This window comes from Emericellopsis atlantica, assembly GCF_019669845.1.
Source record: "Emericellopsis atlantica unplaced genomic scaffold F5Z01scaffold_3, whole genome shotgun sequence".
In the NCBI taxonomy this organism is placed as follows: Eukaryota; Fungi; Ascomycota; class Sordariomycetes; order Hypocreales; family Bionectriaceae; genus Emericellopsis; species Emericellopsis atlantica.
In genome coordinates this window covers 1,182,697-1,199,106 of record NW_025764705.1, presented here as the reverse complement: position 1 = coordinate 1,199,106, position 16,410 = coordinate 1,182,697, and the positions used below count along the sequence as shown (strand labels likewise).

At 56.2% G+C, this 16,410-nt stretch overlaps 9 protein-coding genes across 9 annotated transcripts; 6 read left to right on the top strand and 3 right to left on the bottom strand.

Annotated features, from left to right (window-relative positions):
* Positions 1–582: 582 nt before the first annotated feature.
* On the top strand, positions 583–1,773 carry F5Z01DRAFT_670927 (isopenicillin N synthase; the record flags this gene model as incomplete). Its single annotated transcript, XM_046264633.1, has 3 exons — positions 583–771; positions 877–1,041; positions 1,102–1,773. The coding sequence occupies 3 exons, from the start codon at positions 583–585 to the stop codon at positions 1,771–1,773; spliced, it is 1,026 nt and encodes a 341-aa protein (XP_046122204.1).
* A 606-nt stretch (positions 1,774–2,379) lies between these two features.
* Positions 2,380–4,602, top strand: F5Z01DRAFT_645553 (putative glycerol:H+ symporter). The gene is made up of 3 exons (XM_046262850.1): positions 2,380–3,455; positions 3,509–4,370; positions 4,424–4,602. Exons 1-3 carry the CDS (start codon positions 2,619–2,621, stop codon positions 4,528–4,530), a joined length of 1,806 nt encoding a protein of 601 aa, XP_046122203.1. The 5' UTR covers positions 2,380–2,618; the 3' UTR covers positions 4,531–4,602.
* A 1,065-nt stretch (positions 4,603–5,667) lies between these two features.
* On the bottom strand, positions 5,668–6,459 carry F5Z01DRAFT_327645 (uncharacterized protein). Its single transcript, XM_046259073.1, has one exon. It carries the CDS (start codon positions 6,344–6,346, stop codon positions 5,870–5,872), a length of 477 nt encoding a protein of 158 aa, XP_046122202.1. The 5' UTR covers positions 6,347–6,459; the 3' UTR covers positions 5,668–5,869.
* F5Z01DRAFT_327646 (uncharacterized protein) lies at positions 6,460–9,186 on the top strand. The gene has a single exon (XM_046259074.1). It carries the CDS (start codon positions 6,573–6,575, stop codon positions 9,048–9,050), a length of 2,478 nt encoding a protein of 825 aa, XP_046122201.1. The 5' UTR covers positions 6,460–6,572; the 3' UTR covers positions 9,051–9,186.
* Positions 9,187–11,135, bottom strand: F5Z01DRAFT_327661 (uncharacterized protein). The gene has a single exon (XM_046259075.1). It carries the CDS (start codon positions 10,867–10,869, stop codon positions 9,322–9,324), a length of 1,548 nt encoding a protein of 515 aa, XP_046122200.1. The 5' UTR covers positions 10,870–11,135; the 3' UTR covers positions 9,187–9,321.
* F5Z01DRAFT_645549 (mitochondrial carrier domain-containing protein) lies at positions 11,126–12,977 on the top strand. Its single transcript, XM_046262849.1, has 2 exons — positions 11,126–11,554; positions 11,610–12,977. Exons 1-2 carry the CDS (start codon positions 11,401–11,403, stop codon positions 12,734–12,736), a joined length of 1,281 nt encoding a protein of 426 aa, XP_046122199.1. The 5' UTR covers positions 11,126–11,400; the 3' UTR covers positions 12,737–12,977.
* On the top strand, positions 12,960–14,100 carry F5Z01DRAFT_645547 (WD40-repeat-containing domain protein). Its single transcript, XM_046262848.1, has one exon. The coding sequence runs from the start codon at positions 13,088–13,090 to the stop codon at positions 14,087–14,089; it is 1,002 nt and encodes a 333-aa protein (XP_046122198.1). The 5' UTR covers positions 12,960–13,087; the 3' UTR covers positions 14,090–14,100.
* On the bottom strand, positions 14,101–15,038 carry F5Z01DRAFT_645546 (FRG1-like family-domain-containing protein). Its single transcript, XM_046262847.1, has one exon. The coding sequence runs from the start codon at positions 14,951–14,953 to the stop codon at positions 14,153–14,155; it is 801 nt and encodes a 266-aa protein (XP_046122197.1). The 5' UTR covers positions 14,954–15,038; the 3' UTR covers positions 14,101–14,152.
* A 142-nt stretch (positions 15,039–15,180) lies between these two features.
* On the top strand, positions 15,181–16,385 carry F5Z01DRAFT_670920 (uncharacterized protein; the record flags this gene model as incomplete). Its single annotated transcript, XM_046264632.1, has 3 exons — positions 15,181–15,232; positions 15,281–15,433; positions 15,499–16,385. 3 exons carry the CDS (start codon positions 15,181–15,183, stop codon positions 16,383–16,385), a joined length of 1,092 nt encoding a protein of 363 aa, XP_046122196.1.
* Positions 16,386–16,410: the final 25 nt, after the last annotated feature.

Genomic DNA, 16,410 nt, shown 5'->3' with positions numbered 1-16,410 from the left:
CTGGCAGCTGGGGTCGTGCATGGTGTGCGCCACGGGAGGCGGAAATAAGAATGAAATTATTGATGACATGAGACGTCCTTACGTGACCCCCGGATCTCAAATACAGCCTGAAATGCAATGCATGTCGTAACAAGACGCCCGGGCGTGTGAGTGCAGATTGTATTACGACTGCCGCGAGAGGTGCAGGGTAGTCGTGTCTAAGATGGTATCTCCACGAGGCATCAATCTCAAATCAACTACAAGCCAACAGACTCAGATCGTTGTTGGGGCAAGCTGCATCTCTTGACTATACCCTGTTCTTGGAGAGGCTCGCCATGCTACATGGCCGCATTCAGTCAGCCAGGAAGATGATTTGCTCGTCGCGTAATGCTCATCAGACGGTCTTGATGCCTGCCTCTCTCAGGAGTCAGCACCCCATGGCTAGTGGGCGAGAACAGCTGGGTTTGATCCGGAGACCACTGGCGTCGTCTCTGTGACAATACTTAGCAATATCGGTTTCCATTCTCGCACGCCCGGTCGAAGCCATACGTACGCTTGCCCTCCATACTCTCGTTCCTCCAGCACCAGACGCTAGACTAAACCATGTCCGTCGAATCAGCACCGGCGCTATTCAAGGTCGCCACCTTGGACCTGTCCCGGTTCAAGTCGAGTGACCAGCTGGAACGTGAGGCCTTTGCCAGAGACCTCGTCGATGCGCTCAAGTTGGATGGTTTCGTCAAGCTTGTCAACCATGGCATCTCCAGAGCAATGATACAAGATGCCCTGTCCATAGTACGTTGAACTGCTCCCTGTCTGTGCAAGTCGAGTCGAGCAGGCTCTACGCTTGAACTCTAAAAGCAATTCCATCAAAACGGACACTGACGCTGAGCTTGGTAGTCAAAGAAGTTTTTCAGCTTGCCGGACAACGTGAAACGGCAAATAGAACACGTGCCCGGGCCGTATCCTCAACGAGGTTGGAGCAGGGTCGGGTCGGAGAGTACTGCCATGCTCTTTGGTGCCCTCGAGCAAAGTGGAAAGAAAATCACCGAAACAGACGCCAAGGTCAGTCACAAGTCCGGTCGACCACTCTGATCTTCCTGCTGACCTGGCGGCGGAATCCAGGAGCACTTTGATATCGGCCCTCCGTCCGATGAGCAGTTCCCCAACCGATGGCTGGACGAGGCCGACGTGCCCTCCATGAAAACCTACCTAGAAGACTTTTTCGAGCGATGCCACGGCGTCAGCCAGGCCATCCTGTCGGCCATGGAAATGGCCCTCGAGCTCCCCCAAGGCGCCTTCACCGACAAGTGTCAGGGACAGTCGAGCGAGTTGCGCTTCAACCACTATCCCGAAGCATCCATGAGCAACGCGCCCAAGGACGTCAGCCGCGTTTGGCCGCACACGGACCTGGGCGTGATTACCTGCCTGTTCCAGGATGGCGTCGGTGGTCTCGAGATTGAGAACCGGCGATGCGACGGAAAGTTCGAGGCCGTGGACCCCAACGCCCTCGACGAGCTCATTCTGAACATTAGCGAGACCATGGAGAGGTGGACCAACGGCGTGGTCAAGGCGGGTGTCCACAACGTCAAGCTTCCGCCGGCCCTCAAGTCGTCCCGCCAGGGCGGCGAGGAGCTCGTCATCCCGGAACGCTTCTCTATCCCCTTTTTTGTCAAAGCGGACCGGGACACGTGCGTGGGGCCGTTGGAACAGTTCGTTTCGGAGACGCGCCCTCCAGCGTACCCTCCCATGACGGCGTTGGAGTATCATGTCAAGCGCGTGGCCCAGGCGTATTAGCTGCGTGGGTAGGGAGCCTCTTTCGATTGTTCACATGGTACTGGTGCGCGCGCACGCCCCTAGAAATAAAACGACCCTTGGAGGGTCCTCCTCTTTCAATATAATCATCAGCAACTTTACGTTTAGATGAAATATGGTGAGAGTAGCTTGTGAAAAGAAGAAGCATTGTCGACGTTGTTTGAGTTACAGTCGTTAGTTCAACAAGTCCAGTTGAAGGGGCCGAGAAACTTTGAAGATGTTCTCAGCATTGAGCGTATAATTCGGGGACAATTCCGCGAGAGACGCTTCTTCTGGAAGACTGCTCAAGCCTTCAAGTGTGTTCAGGCCGAGCATTGAGCCTGTTCATGGCTCTGGCTCTTTTTTGAGAGACTTCACAGCTCGATACGATGTCGAATCATGGCCACTTTAGGGTAGGCATATCTGCTGTGCGAGTTGGAGTCGGTCGTCTCTTCGCCTTAGCGAGGCAAAATCATGAGGTAATAACAATTGCTCTTCAAAGCTGGACAAATTGCCGAGCCAGTATGATGTATGCTCCTCCTGATGCCAGCTGGCCACAAATTTAAATCAAGTCGTGAAGTAACGTCGTTCTGCAGTCACGGTGGAACTTGGGGCTGTGCCTGGCCTGGGCTAGGGCGCTTACTGTGGGGCACCGTGTCCAAAACCTCCCCATGAAATCCAGGGGTCTCGGACCTTCGCCTCGGCCCCACGCTACGCTCTCGTGCCTTAACCATCACCACCGTCCTACTCCTACTCCCACCTCCGACACGAGTAGGTAGGTCGCGTGCGATACATTTCACACCCCGAACACGATGCGCTGAATCCTTTCACGGGACCCGACATTCACAATGGGTCCGCTCACGCTCTTTCGAAACATCTACGACCTCGACACGCTCGACACGCGCTTTACCAGCTCGTCCCAGGTGCCTTACCAGACCGTCATCGACGCCCGAAGCGATCCTGCCACGAGCCGCCTCAAACCAGCAAAAGCACCGCCGTCGAAATGGAGGAGTCCCGAGTTCTTCGTCTACTACGCCGTCATCCTGATGGCCGTGCCTTGCATGTTCTGGGTGCCGTACCAGGTCTCCCGACCTGAAGACCCGCGCTATGGCAAGTACGCGCACTACCTGTGGCCGGGCTGGGTCCCGGGACGAAGGATCGACATTTCAGACTCCCAGTACTACACGTTTCGCGGCAATCTACCGGCCATGACCGCGTTGCTCATCTTCCACCCGCTGCTCCGCAAAGGCTGGAACGCTGTGTTCCCGACGAGTGACAAGAAGGAGAAGAGCGGCGGCCGGTTGGAGCAACGAGCGTCCTTTGACTACGCATTCGCCATCTTGTTCCTGTTCATCTTGCACGGCGTTTCTGCATTCAAGATTTTCCTGATCCTCAACATCAACTACCGGTTGGCCACCCAGTTGCCGCGCCGTTACATACCTTTCGGGACTTGGGCGTTCAACGTCCCATTGCTGTTTGCCAACGACATTTGCAACGGATACCGTTTCCGGGACATTGCCTACTACGTCGCGCCGCCACTGCAGGAGTGGGGTGGCTGGTTGGACAGCTACGGCGGCATCATGAGTCGCTGGGACATTCTCTTCAACATTACCATCCTGCGGCTGATCAGCTTCAACATGGACTACTACTGGAGCCTTGGCAAGAGTCACGCCAGCTCTATCGAGGTACGGGCCACCCATCTACTGCTGTTGCTCACATAACGTCTAATGCACCAAAGAAGAAGCAGCTCAATCCGGCTGAGCTCTCGGAACGCGACCGCGTTTCCATCTCGGCCAACGTGCACGACTACACGTGGAGGAACTTTGTTGCGTATGCCATCTATGCCCCGCTCTACCTCGTGGGGCCGATCCTTACCTTCAACGACTACATTTCTCAGTCGAAGCACAAGGTGGCCAGCATTGAGCGTCCGCGCACCATCCGTTATGCGATTCGCTTCATCCTCGTTCTTCTCACCATGGAGCTGGTACTCCACTTCAACTACGTGAATGCGATTAGCAAAAACAACCCTGATTGGAGCTCCTACACAGCGGCGCAACTCAGCCTACTGTCGTTTATGAACCTGCACATTATCTGGCTCAAGCTGCTGCTCCCATGGCGGTTGTTCAGGCTGTGGTCCTTGGTCGACGGCATTGACCCGCCCGAGAACATGGTTCGTTGCGTGAGCAACAACTACAGCACCCAGCTCTTCTGGCGGTCGTGGCATCGCTCGTACAACCGGTGGATTGTCCGGTACATCTATGTGCCCCTGGGCGGATCTTCCTTCCGGACGTGGCAGTCGACCGTGCGCTCCATCCTTACGTATCTGGTCTCGTTTACATTTGTTGCGCTGTGGCACGACATCCAGATGAGGCTTCTCATATGGGGCTGGTTGATTGTGCTGTTCATGGTGCCAGAATGGGTCGCCACTTGGCTCTTCCCAAAGCACAAGTGGGAAAGCCGCCCAGCAGAGTACCGGATGCTCTGCTGCGTAGGGGCCGTGGGCAACGTTCTCATGATGATCTCGGCGAACCTCGTGGGGTTTGCGCTAGGGCTGGATGGCTTGGAGGTCATTGTGAAGAGTATTCTGCACACCTGGTCAGGTAAGTGTTCCTTTTATCCGTTGCAAGGGAAACTGCAGGCTAACATGGAGCAGGTGTCATGTTCATGATGATTTCTTGTGCCTGCCTCTTCGTCGGCATTCAAGTCATGTTCGAAATCCGGGAGACGGAGAAGCGAAAAGGCGTGACTCTCAAATGTTGAGCTCGATAGAATAGATGTACAAGTGTATAGACCGGAAACGTTACCAAGTAAATGTCACGAGAATCATGGCAATAGTTCCGCGCATTCTCCCAAAGTGATCACGCTCTTTTACCCGGACACCACCTGAGGGTCTACTCTATTACCTTTTGCTCCTCAATGGCGTGAGATAAGGCATAACAGCCGCACATTGTAACACAGTCAAAAGTACTTAGCCAGCGAGATGGATATCATTTCAAGCAGATGGACCATGTACCAAGTGACAAGTCTGAGGAGACACCGTCTTCGGCTGGGGCGCGCGCGGGATGTGGGGGCGGAGCCAGGAACCACTTCCTCTGCCGCCGATCTTTGTGTTAAAGGGGAAAGACGACGATCCCAGGACACCTTACGCGGCGTATCTTAGTCCAGCAGCTAGTCTAGCAGCTTGAGTTCTTTTTGGGCCACTGCAGCTGGTGCAGTGGTACGGAGTACGTACGCACGTACTACGTAGGTTCACGATCACAGTGGGAACATTTTGGAACATTTTGTAGCAGCTATGCCCACAATGCACGGAAGCTTTGACCTCCTTTTCACAACATAGAATAATAACATGGCGATAGCACGGATGTAATTCTAGGTTCTATCATTAACCTCTCAAATCCCCACTGGCCTTCAGGCTCCAACGCAATGCTGCTGCAATAGTGGATTGGAGACATCTCCCCAACGTTGCTCTTCCATAGTCAATACCGTCGCTGCTGCGCGTGACCATGGCGGCCGACCGTCGCGTGTCCATAAGACAAAAGGGGTGGTCTGCCTGCGTGTCTTAATTCCAATCTAAGCAGTACGTACTCCGTACGCGTCCGCTGACGAGTCTCGACTCTTCGGTGCCCCGCTGTCGATGCCGACCAGCAAAGGGAGGGCGCGCTTTGCCGATCCGGCTTTGCGCGCCGGACGTTCATGATTTAATATGGCGAGATCAGCGTAAAGCGGAAATTGTCTAATGGACCAGTGATTGTGCAGATGTATGAATGGCAAGTTTAACAGAGCTGCCGCTGCCGTGATATAGCCTACAGGGCCGTTTTTGATTTTATCTTTGTTGGCACACGTGGAGATTGAGCTGCAAGGGACAGGGGCAAACGTAGCCCAGCAGAGAGGACTCACAGGAGCAGTACATTGAGCACGAACTATACCTTACTTGTCGCGCGTTATTAGCAGCTCACAGCCGTTGGGAAGAAGGTCAGGGTAATTAAAAAAAAAAAAAAAGTCGAAAAAAAGTAAAAAAAAACGGACGTGATTAATTGCTTGGCGCCCTTTGGACTGACTGTCTGTCGACTCTGTCCTCGCCCAGGCGAAATGAGATTCATCAATCAGCGAAATGCGAGGTGGGGGAGGGATGGACTGGACTGGAGCCTTCCGCCAGTTCGTTGACTGGAAGCCCAGGGCAGCCAAGCCTCTGCAGTCCCCACCAGTGCCTTCCAGTCCCAGGGGACATGGATGGAGAAGACGGCGGCACGTTCGCTGGGCCATTGACTGGAGGCACGCATGCCATGTCTCGACTCCTCCGTTTTCTTTCCCCGGACCTTTGTGACCTCGATCCTGATTTCGTCCTGCGCAGCATCTTGTCTTCGAATTGTTCCTGCTTGTTTCCCATTGCTTGAGGGCCGTCGACTGCGCGAACCCGAACGATCACGATCACGATCACGACCCACGACCCCTGCTTTGTCCTGTTCTGTCTCGTTTTAGCACGACGGGGGCTGAGCCGACGACAAATGTGGACGCGGGCGCATTGATAACCACCTGTCCACGCTCTACATTGAAGACAAGCAAACGAACCGGCCATTGCTCTTGGACCATGGCTGTGAACGGCGTCTGAACCTCGACTCGTGCGACGCCGAACATTCTATCTGCTCCGCCAACTACATTCGCTCGTTACACCGTCTCAATCTCGTCGCTTACACGACCTGCTACTATCCGATAGGGATCGGCGCGCAGCGTTCCATGGTTCATCCCGCTGTCAGACCACACGAATCGTCTCGAATACTAGTCTCCGGCACATTGGCGCAGCCATGACCTCGATCCAGCTGCCTCCACTCCAATTTGAAGATGGAGGCTTCCGCGTGTCCATCATCCAGGGAAGTTCAGCCACGGCCGGTGGAGGCAGTCCCTTCCCACGCCGGCAGGAGCCCGAAACCGAACCAGAATCTGTTTCAGAGTCCAAGCCGCCCGCTGCGTCCAAATCATTCCTGAACGGTGGATCGCAGTCAACATCCGAGGACGAAGATGGGTCTATTTTCGAGACGACCTCCGTCGCAGAGTCGTCAAAGCTCGACCTCGACTTTCCACAACCCCGTAGGATGTCAACGCCCCGAGCGAAGACTCCAACGTCCGAAATTGAGATTCAGATCGACGCCGAGCCGATGACCCCCCAAGAACAGCTGGCAGACGTGTCGGATCAAATACAAATCGAGCTCGATATTGAACCGAGGCCGTCGATTTCTGACTCGATCCTGCGCGGGGAGAATAACGTGACGGAAATGCCCATACACGACGACGAAGCATCGGTACCGAACGTCCCTTCACATCCGATCCCCCTGATGCAGCTGGCGTTCGCCGAGTCGCTGGCGGAAGTGACTACGGGTCCTGTGCGCAAACCACGGCTCCGCGAATTCGACGCAGCACAGCGGCGAGAGAGGCTCCTGGCTCAGACCAAGGATGACGAGCCATTCGATGCACCATGGCGCTACCGACCTGGCCAGAAGGAGCACGAAGTCCTCAAGCTCTTGTCGCAAATCTCATTCGGCGTCTACTTGCTACTCAATGGCATGGCCAACGACCATGCGCAGGTTGTCGGCATCCTGCAAGGCCATATTGACGAGGTCGACGAGTTTCTTGAGGTCACACTGGAGGACCTGGCGCAAGCCTCGGCGGACCTGGAAGACCGCATCCTGCTTTTAAGGGAGACGATATCGACCGGAAAGGATTTCGAGGAGAGGCTGGAGGATCGCAACTATCGTGCCGAGATTCTGGAAGGCAACGAGAAGATTGACCACGTCTTGGCGAGGATGAATGTAGTCATGCGGCAGTGGGATGACGACGTGGAAGCAGGTCTGCACGGCGTCTCTGCCTTTAAGGAGTGGTTGCAGGAGCTGCGAGATGGGGCGTGGAGAAATGGGCGCCCCGACCTGGTGGAGATCCACGATGCCATGAAGGGCAACGCCGACGCTTGGTTGAATGCGTTCGACGAGACGAACAGCCGAGCACAGGACCTGAACAGTCTCATCATCAAGCTCATGACCATCACAGCAGAGATGGCCCAGAAGGCGGGCGAGGTCAGTCGCAAGACGTGGTCCACCATCCCTCCGTACACGTCCCCCATGTCTGGGAGTCTGAAAAGCAAGACATCGATATCTTCGCCGCCTTCGGTACGGTCGAATCCCATGTCCAATGCCCGCATCAGTATCAGGAGTGGTTCGACCTCATTCGCGCAGCATTCGATGATGGAAGACGGTGATTCGGACGATGGGCTCGAGGATTTTCCACTCCCAGGCGTAACCCCATTGCTGCCACCAACGCGATACAGTGGTAACAGAGTCTCCAAGAAGATGTCTATCGAAACGACAAAATGGGGCCCAGAGCTCAGCGCGTCAAAGCCTCCTACTGTACAGGAGGTGCCAGAGGAAGAAAAGGAGGACGGGCCCTTGTACCTGTTGCAGCCAAGGACCTACACGCCCCTACTCCCCGAGCCCATGCCATCACCCAGGGTCAAGGAGGCGCCGGCGCCATCAACAACGCCTACGTCCACCGCTACTACTACTCGGCAACAACACGAGGTACTTCCACAAATACAGTCTCGAGGCTCCATCCGCCATCGAGTGTCTCTAAAAGGAGCACCGCCCGATGATATCCTGATACCGCCGACGGTCAAGCCTGGAGGTGCGAACGGACGAGGCTCGCCCGCCTTTGTCTCTCGGCGTAGCCACAACAATCATCATCTACAGACACGGGACTCGGAAGCAAGCTTTCACCGCGCCCATGGGTCGTCGGGCAGTAGCATGTTAGACGTGGACGCCCATCGTCAGCATGGTCTTCCTCGCGTTGCTTCTCACGCTGAGCTTGGACCGGCACGGCCACCGCTGATGGCATCGCCCAGTTCCGACTTTCAGCACTATCACCCAGTGCGAGCCTCACCCCACTCGCCATTGCAACAGAGACCACACACAGCGGCAGGACCGCAGCCGCATCCTACAACACCGCACTTCCCGCAACACCTACGCGGCCAACCGTCCCGCCTTGGAAGCATGGCAACGCTTGAAAGTATTGCAGCGACGAGCGCCGGTGATCGGGCAACGCGTCAAGGAACCCCTTCCGTCCAGACTGGACGAACCGTAAAGAAGAAAAAGAGCGCCTTTGGCTGGTTCAAAAAGGCGTTCACCATGGACGACGACGAAAGGGCCGCATTCGAAGCCCGCAAGCAAATGGATGCCCCCGATAATTATTACAAGGACAAGAGTCCTAAATTCCTCGACGGCAAGAGGCTGAGATAATTGCTCTGATACCCAACGCACACCACACTATACACAGCTATCGTCTTGACTTGACAGCGACTTCTTTTTTGTCTATATGGGGCTTCTATTACCCTTCCTCGAGCGCAGCCATGAGATGTTGATCTCCTTGTATATAGGCTTACTTAATGACCATGGGACCGTTGACTTTATGCGGATATAGGGGCAATGGCAATACCATGCTGATGGAAATGTGTTTGCACGTGTCTCGTGAGCTCATTTATTGGATCGATCATCTCTATAGGGGGCTTGTTTACGCGCCAAACCCATAACTCCGCACGCGGCTAAAGAAAAATGGCTTGTCGTTCTTGGGGCCAAATTGGCCCCAGTCAGCCGACAGCTTGTTGTAGCTGTAGAACCCACGCCAAACAAGCTTGTTGTTCCGCGCGCCCTTGCCCGCATTGCGCAGGGACAGCTCCATGCGGTACATGTACCGCGGCTTGACGCCCTCCGTCTCAATGTAGAGGTCGCCTTCGCGCTCTTCCAGCGTCTTGCCGTGACTCTCGTCCTCTTCGTTGGCGAGTCGCCAGCGGCCTTTCAGGGCGAGACTCATGACGGCCCCAGGCAGGTTGCTCGCATGGCCCCGGTCCTTGTCGCCCTTGTGGCGCGCCAACTCGTCTTTTGTGAGATGATGTACCACATCGCCCGGCTCACTCGTTGTTTGGAGGGAAATGCACGAGCCGTCGCGGTAGAAGCGCAGATAGCGGTAGTACGTGACGATGAGGACGGGCGCACCGCCCCACGTGGCCTGGTTGGTGGACTGCTGGCCCGAGCGGACGTAGTTCACTGTCGATATGTAGCAGCCATTGAATCGTATCCTGGGACGTCGGAAGAATTGCGTCTGCCATGATGGATATGGGGAAGGGACCAGAGACAGGGTTTTGATGTGCTCTTCTCGCATCCTGGCCTCCTGTATGTCTCTCGTGTTGACAATGTCGCCGCTCGGAAGTTCCGTCCATTCTGGCAGCGGTTGCCACTCCTTCTCGATACCCCAGTGACGCCAGAGACCTTGGAAGCCAAACTCCCTCCCTATGCATACCCTACGCCATATGCGTTGCTCCGAGGAGACTAGGTAAGCCAAGCGCTTGCACACCAGCGACAGCCGTGCAAAGTCCGCGACATCAGCGATGGCGACGTCGAGAAGGATGTGTGAAAGCAGTTCGTCAGGCAGTTCGGAAATTGGGCAGGGTGGTTGCGGCATGCCCTCTACGTCTGGCGGGGTTGGTTCGATGGCCAGTGTGGAAAAGGACGCAATGAGCTCCTGGATCGTCAACGGTTGGGGCTCATCAGGTTCCTGAGGCTGTACAGGTTCTGATGTTTCCTTCGCCGCCGAGACCTGCTTCTTTGGTTTGGTATGCCCTGGCGGGAAGTGTTTCTCCCGATACCGCTTGTCCACGGTGTTGTCCAGCTTGTAAGCTTGCCGGTAGAGCTTCAGGCTGTCGCCCATGTTCCCCTGCGCTTCCCTCTCCATGGCCTCTTCAAAGTGATCCAACGCAGAGACCAGCTCTCTTGGGGGTTCCTTGCTCGGCCCCGTGAGAGTGTGCCCCGTGGGAGGGGGTGCCTCGTCAAAGGCCTGGCCGTGCAGGTAGTCATTGTCGTCTTCAGCATAGATGGCCTTCTTCCTTGCCGGGACCTGAGCTGACACTTTCCGCCTGTGCTTGGCCGGCGCTGATGATGACTCTCCTTGGCGCGGCCCAGAAGTAGACGATGGCTGGTTGCCTTTGGAGTGTAGATCCGTAAGCCATTGTTGGCGGAACGACTCGAGCTCTGTGTCGAGCTGGGTGCTAGATCCGGAGGTCATGGTACATGTGGGCTAGAGGGCTGTGAATGGGTATGCGTAGTGCTCCTTATTATGGCGGCATTGTCTTCTCATAAATAGACAGACTATAGCTGAATAGGTTGGGGTTTGAGTGAGAAGAAAGGAAGCACGTCGATGATGTTACTTGAGGCGCTGGTAGGTGAGATAAGCAATGCGGCTTATCGATACTGCGATAAGGAACCCCGATGAGCCATACGCCGGGTGTCCATTGCCCTGCGGCAGCCAATCGAGAGATGCCCGGAAATCGGCGAATTGGGGACCTTTCTCATCTCCGGCCTCGCGACAATCCAAAAAAATTGGTGGAGCTCTTATCAATCAATCATGACGACCATACTCATCACTTCCTCCCGCCTCGACACCAACTAAGTGCCCTGACACGACCGCGAAATAAGCAGCGCGAAACCAGAACCACACGGTGTCCCGAAGAAACGATTATTGATGCGCATACGACCTACGTTGTGCGACTGAGGAGGACAGCATACAGGGACACACACTCAGCATCTCGGCGCCACCATGGCCGCCGCCGGTGCGCAGGCAGTCAACATCAAGGCCAACGATGATGCCTCCGGTGGCGCAGTGCCACCAACGGGCCCAGATACGTTCGAGGTCACCACGGGACAGAAGATGCTCTCTGCCATCACTGGTAGTCTGCTGACGTCTCTTCTAAGTATGTGCTTGCCGAACGGATGGTGGTCAATGTTCAAGTACTAACGCGAGGCCAGTGACACCTCTCGATGTCGTCCGCGTACGATTGCAATCGCAGAACCCTCGCCCGAGCCCCTCACCGAACCTCGACTTTACCCGCCTCACCATGTCGACGACGAGCCTCACACCAGCGCAAGCATCAGAACTCGGCGTCACAGCATGCTGCCGCGAGGTCTTCTTCATGGGCAACAATGCCGAATATTGCCTGGCGTCCACCCCCAAAATAGGCGTCGCGACCACGACCACGTCAATAACGCCGCCTGTGGACTGCGCCGTGCAGGAAACACAGCGCAAGACATACAGCTCAACGCTCGATGGGCTACGGAAGATTGCGCGGAATGAGGGCGTCACGACCCTGTGGCGAGGTCTCTCCCCCACATTGGTGATGGCGGTGCCTGGCAACATTATCTACTTTACTGGGTACGAGTGGCTGCGATACAACCACAAGTCGCCCTTCTCCAAGATGTCGGACGACTATGCACCCTTGACTGGCGGATCCGTCGCGCGCATCATGGCCGCGACAGCGGTTGGGCCGATTGAGCTGGTGCGCACGCGGATGCAGGCCGCCAACTCATCTTCCACAGGCAACCACATGGTGGAGACCTTCAAAGGTATACGAGAGATGGTCGGTCAGCAAGGATACACGTCCTTGTGGAGAGGCTTGACGTTGACTCTGTGGAGAGACGTCCCCTTCTCAGGACTGTACTGGTGGGGATACGAAGCGATCCGGTCACGGCTATCGGACATTCGAGAGCAGAGGAAGGGCAAGCCGGTCGATAGGAACGCCTCGCACGCCGATCGCCGAACACAGATTCCGGAAAACCACACGGAAACATTCCTCGACAGCTTCGCGTCGGGTGCTCTTTCGGGTGCCTTTGCCTCCATCGTCACCACACCCTTTGACGTGGGCAAGACCAGGACCCAGGTGTACCGGGACGCGGAAGGGCCGCAACGCCACATGGCGCGGCTGCTGTGGGAGATCTTCAAGACAGAGGGAGTCCAGGGCCTGTGGAGAGGATGGATCCCTCGCACGCTCAAGGTGGCACCTAGTTGCGCCATCATGATCAGCACGTACGAAGTAGGCAAGCGAGTGTTCAAGGGGGTGAACGAGCGGGCAGCAGGGAACAAAGAGAAGACACCATAAAGTACACGGGCCTTGGTGAGGCTACCAGTGTCATTTGCATCAACTTGGGCGTTTTGGGCGGAAAGGGTTGGAGACCACTCCTTTTACTCCTTTTGATTCTTTTACATGAGCGATAGACGAGCACGTGTACGATACATGTATCTGACAGAAACGATAGACGTAGCTTAATTATGCGCAGAAGCCATGCGGCTTCGCAGAATCAAGTAATTCAACCATGCCAATGCAGCGCCAAACCAGTTCCGCAGCAAACTCACGTCCCACCACATCCCCGTTTGCCCCTCCAAAATTTCATCACCATCGACTTCACTTCTCGTCTGCCTCTGTCATGCTCACCGTCCCAACATAGCAGTCATGTATACCCTCACAAACACCGAGGCATACTCGCTGCCCTCCTCTGACTGGATAACCTCACTTCTCCGCACATCCGCGACCACCCTCACTTCGATATCGACGGATGGCTCCCTGTCGCTGCACAACCCTGCAGCCTTACCCCAAGGACCGCTCAAGTCATTCAAGACAACCCATGACACTATCTCCGTCCTCCAGCCATGGGACGACAACGTTGTCGCGACATCAGGATGGAACGGCACCGTCACGTTGTGGGATTTCCGACAGCAGAAGGGGAAAGCACTTGACTTCAAAGCCTGCGACGCCCCAGTCCTCAGCATGGCCACTCATCCCGGAAGCCAAGCGTTGAGCGTTGGCACAGAACTCACGCACCACCAGGCGTCCATTCACATCTTTGATATTCGGGCTGCCCAGGCTACGCCCAAGGCCGCATACCACGATCTTCACTCTGACGACATCACCACGCTCACCTACCATCCCACACGCCCCAACATCCTGTTGTCGGGCTCTACGGACGGCTTGGTCAGCGTGCACGACACCAGCATCACAGATGAGGATGAAATGACCATCCAAACCCTCAATCTCAACGCCTCCATCCACACAGCCACGTTTGTCGGCGACAGCAGCATCGTCTCCGCCCTCAGCCACGACGAAAAGTTCGCCCTCTACGACATTAGCGACACCCGCGAGAATGGCGATGCGCTGGTGGACTTTGGCGATCTACGACAGGGCCTGGGCTGCCAGTACGTCTGCGACGTCATCCCCAAGCGTGACGGCAGCGGCGCCATTGTCGGGTGCGGCGCGCAGGACAATCACGAATTCGGCCTCGTCTTCCTGGCCAAGGGACAGCAGGAGGGTCTGTGGACGTTGGATAAGAGCGCGGGCGTGGGCCTGCCCGGTGGTCATGGGGAAGAGATCGTCCGGGATTTTTGCTTCTTTGACGAGGAGCAGGTCGTCTTCACGGGCGGCGAGGACGGTAAGATCAAAGCATGGCGGCCGTCATAGGCCTTCTGACAGTTCAAAAGAAAAAAAGAGAAAATGTCATGGGTATCATTATAATGCCATCCGTCAACCCCACTTGTCGTGCTTGCCCTTGACCTTCAGATCCAGCAGCACCTCGTGGTAGCTCCCGTCTTTCCTCGCCTTCTTGAGCATCCTGACCTCGTCTTCCTCCAGCCGTCGACCTGCCGCCTCCTCAAGCTCCTTGCGGCTGATCTTGGCCAGCGCCTTCTCCTCCTTGCCAGCCTTAATCTTGGGCTTGAACCGGGCCTGCATCCGTATCCGCAGCGTGGTGCCAAACGAGACGGCGTCCGCGTCGCCCCGAATCTCGGGCGCCTTGCCGCCGTCCTTGGTGAGCAGATATGTCTCGCGCTGCGTCTGCATCTGGAACGTCCCCGGGGTGTCGGCCGTGGGGAACACGTCCCACATCTCCAGCGGGCTGACAGCCTCGCTCGCCGCGCCGAGGCTACCCACCTTGTCGCAGCTGAGGAAGCGCCCGTTGTGGCCCTTGAAGCGGAACTTGTCCGTGCCGGCGATCTTGTTGGCGACCCAGACCATGCGGACGTCGTGTGGCTCGCTGCTCGCGGGGTTCTTGTCGACAATGTTCTCAATGGGGATCGTGAACACGCTCCCGGCAGGATCGCACGACAGCGCGCTCGGAGGCTCGGTCGGGAGGACAATCATGACAGGTCCAACAATGTCTGTTGCCGCCTCGGCGGAGACCCATGTGTCGTCGTTCACGTCGCCATCCTCTTCGCCGGCGAGCTTGGTCACTTGCTTTGATGGTTCGCCCGACTCGTCATCTGGATTGGCGGGGCGCTTCCGCTTTTTGGGTTTCTTGTCGCCTTTGAAGGAGAGTGGTTTGACCATTATGTGGGAGATGGAGGTCTCAAAGGTGAGGAGGACATGGAATTGAAAGTTGGAGATTTTCGGGGACCGCCGCGTTCCACTGACGTAGGGGAGTTGGCGTGACTAATCCCCCGCATGATCTTCTTCCCCCCACACAGCGTGAGGGACCAGACGCCTTTAATTAATCCAAGGGACCCTCACTTTTGATTCTCTGAACATAGTACTATTGGTGTTATAGAGAATACAAGATGGTAGCCCAGGCACAAGCTGTCACAGTTCCCCTGCAGGAGCTCAAGGATGGTCAGTAACACGATCTTTGGACAGTGACCATACTAAAGATCACAAAAGGCACCGTCTCCTTTGACACCCTCAAAGAAGCTTTTGGTCCAGACTCCCTGGGTATCCTAGTCGTCAAAGACGTGCCGCCCGAGTTTGCCCAACTACGCCACCTGGCTCTGTCGTACGCGTCGTACCTGGGCAACCTCCCCAGCCATGAGCTTGGTATGACTGCGACCCCCCTTACCCTAGACCAGAGTGTCCGCGGAACCTCGTCTGACAGAAGGCAGAGAAGCTGGAAAATGCAGCGTCAAAGTACTTGACAGGATGGTCTCTTGGCAAAGAAACTCTCAAGAATGGACAGGTGGACACCTTCAAGGGCTCCTACTATGCAAACTGCGCCTTCTACACGGATCCCTCCCTGGAGTGCGCCGTGCCTACCGCTGAGTTCTCCCCAGAGACTTTCCCCGAGTACCTGTCTCCCAACATCTGGCCAGACGCCTCGCTCCCGGGGTTCAAGCCCGCAGTGACCACCCTCTGCCGCCTGATCATCGACACCGCCGTCCTCGTCGCCAAGGCTTGCGATCGCTATGCTGAGCAGAGCATCGGGGGCTACAAGCCGGGATACCTAGAGCACGTCGTCAAGACCAGCACAACGACCAAGGCGCGGCTGCTGCACTACTACCCGCAATCCGGCGGCGAGGAATCGCAGGGGAGCGAAGATGACTGGTGCGCGACACATCTAGACCATGGCTGTCTCACGGGTCTTACATCAGCCATGTTCATCGACGAAGCAGCAAATCCCCCCACCATTGCTGAACAGCCTTCCGCTGGTACTGGCGCGTCGCTGCCCCCTCTGCCTGAGTTGGCGGCATCCCCGGATCCCGAGGCTGGCTTGTACATCAAGTCACGTTCCGGCGAGACGTACCAGGTCAAGATCCCACGGGACTGCATCGCGTTTCAGACGGGAGAGGCCCTGGAGCGGATCACACAGGGCAAGTTCAAGGCCGTGCCTCATTTTGTCAAGGGCGTGGGTTCGGGCAAAGGAGGCCATGTGGCGCGGAACACGCTGGCCGTATTTACCCAACCGAACCTGGGAGAGGACGTGGATATCGAGCAGGGTCTGACATTCGGTGAGTTCGCGCGTGGCGTTGTAGCGAAGAATACCGTGTCATGAGGCATCGAATGGGAAGGGATGTTCA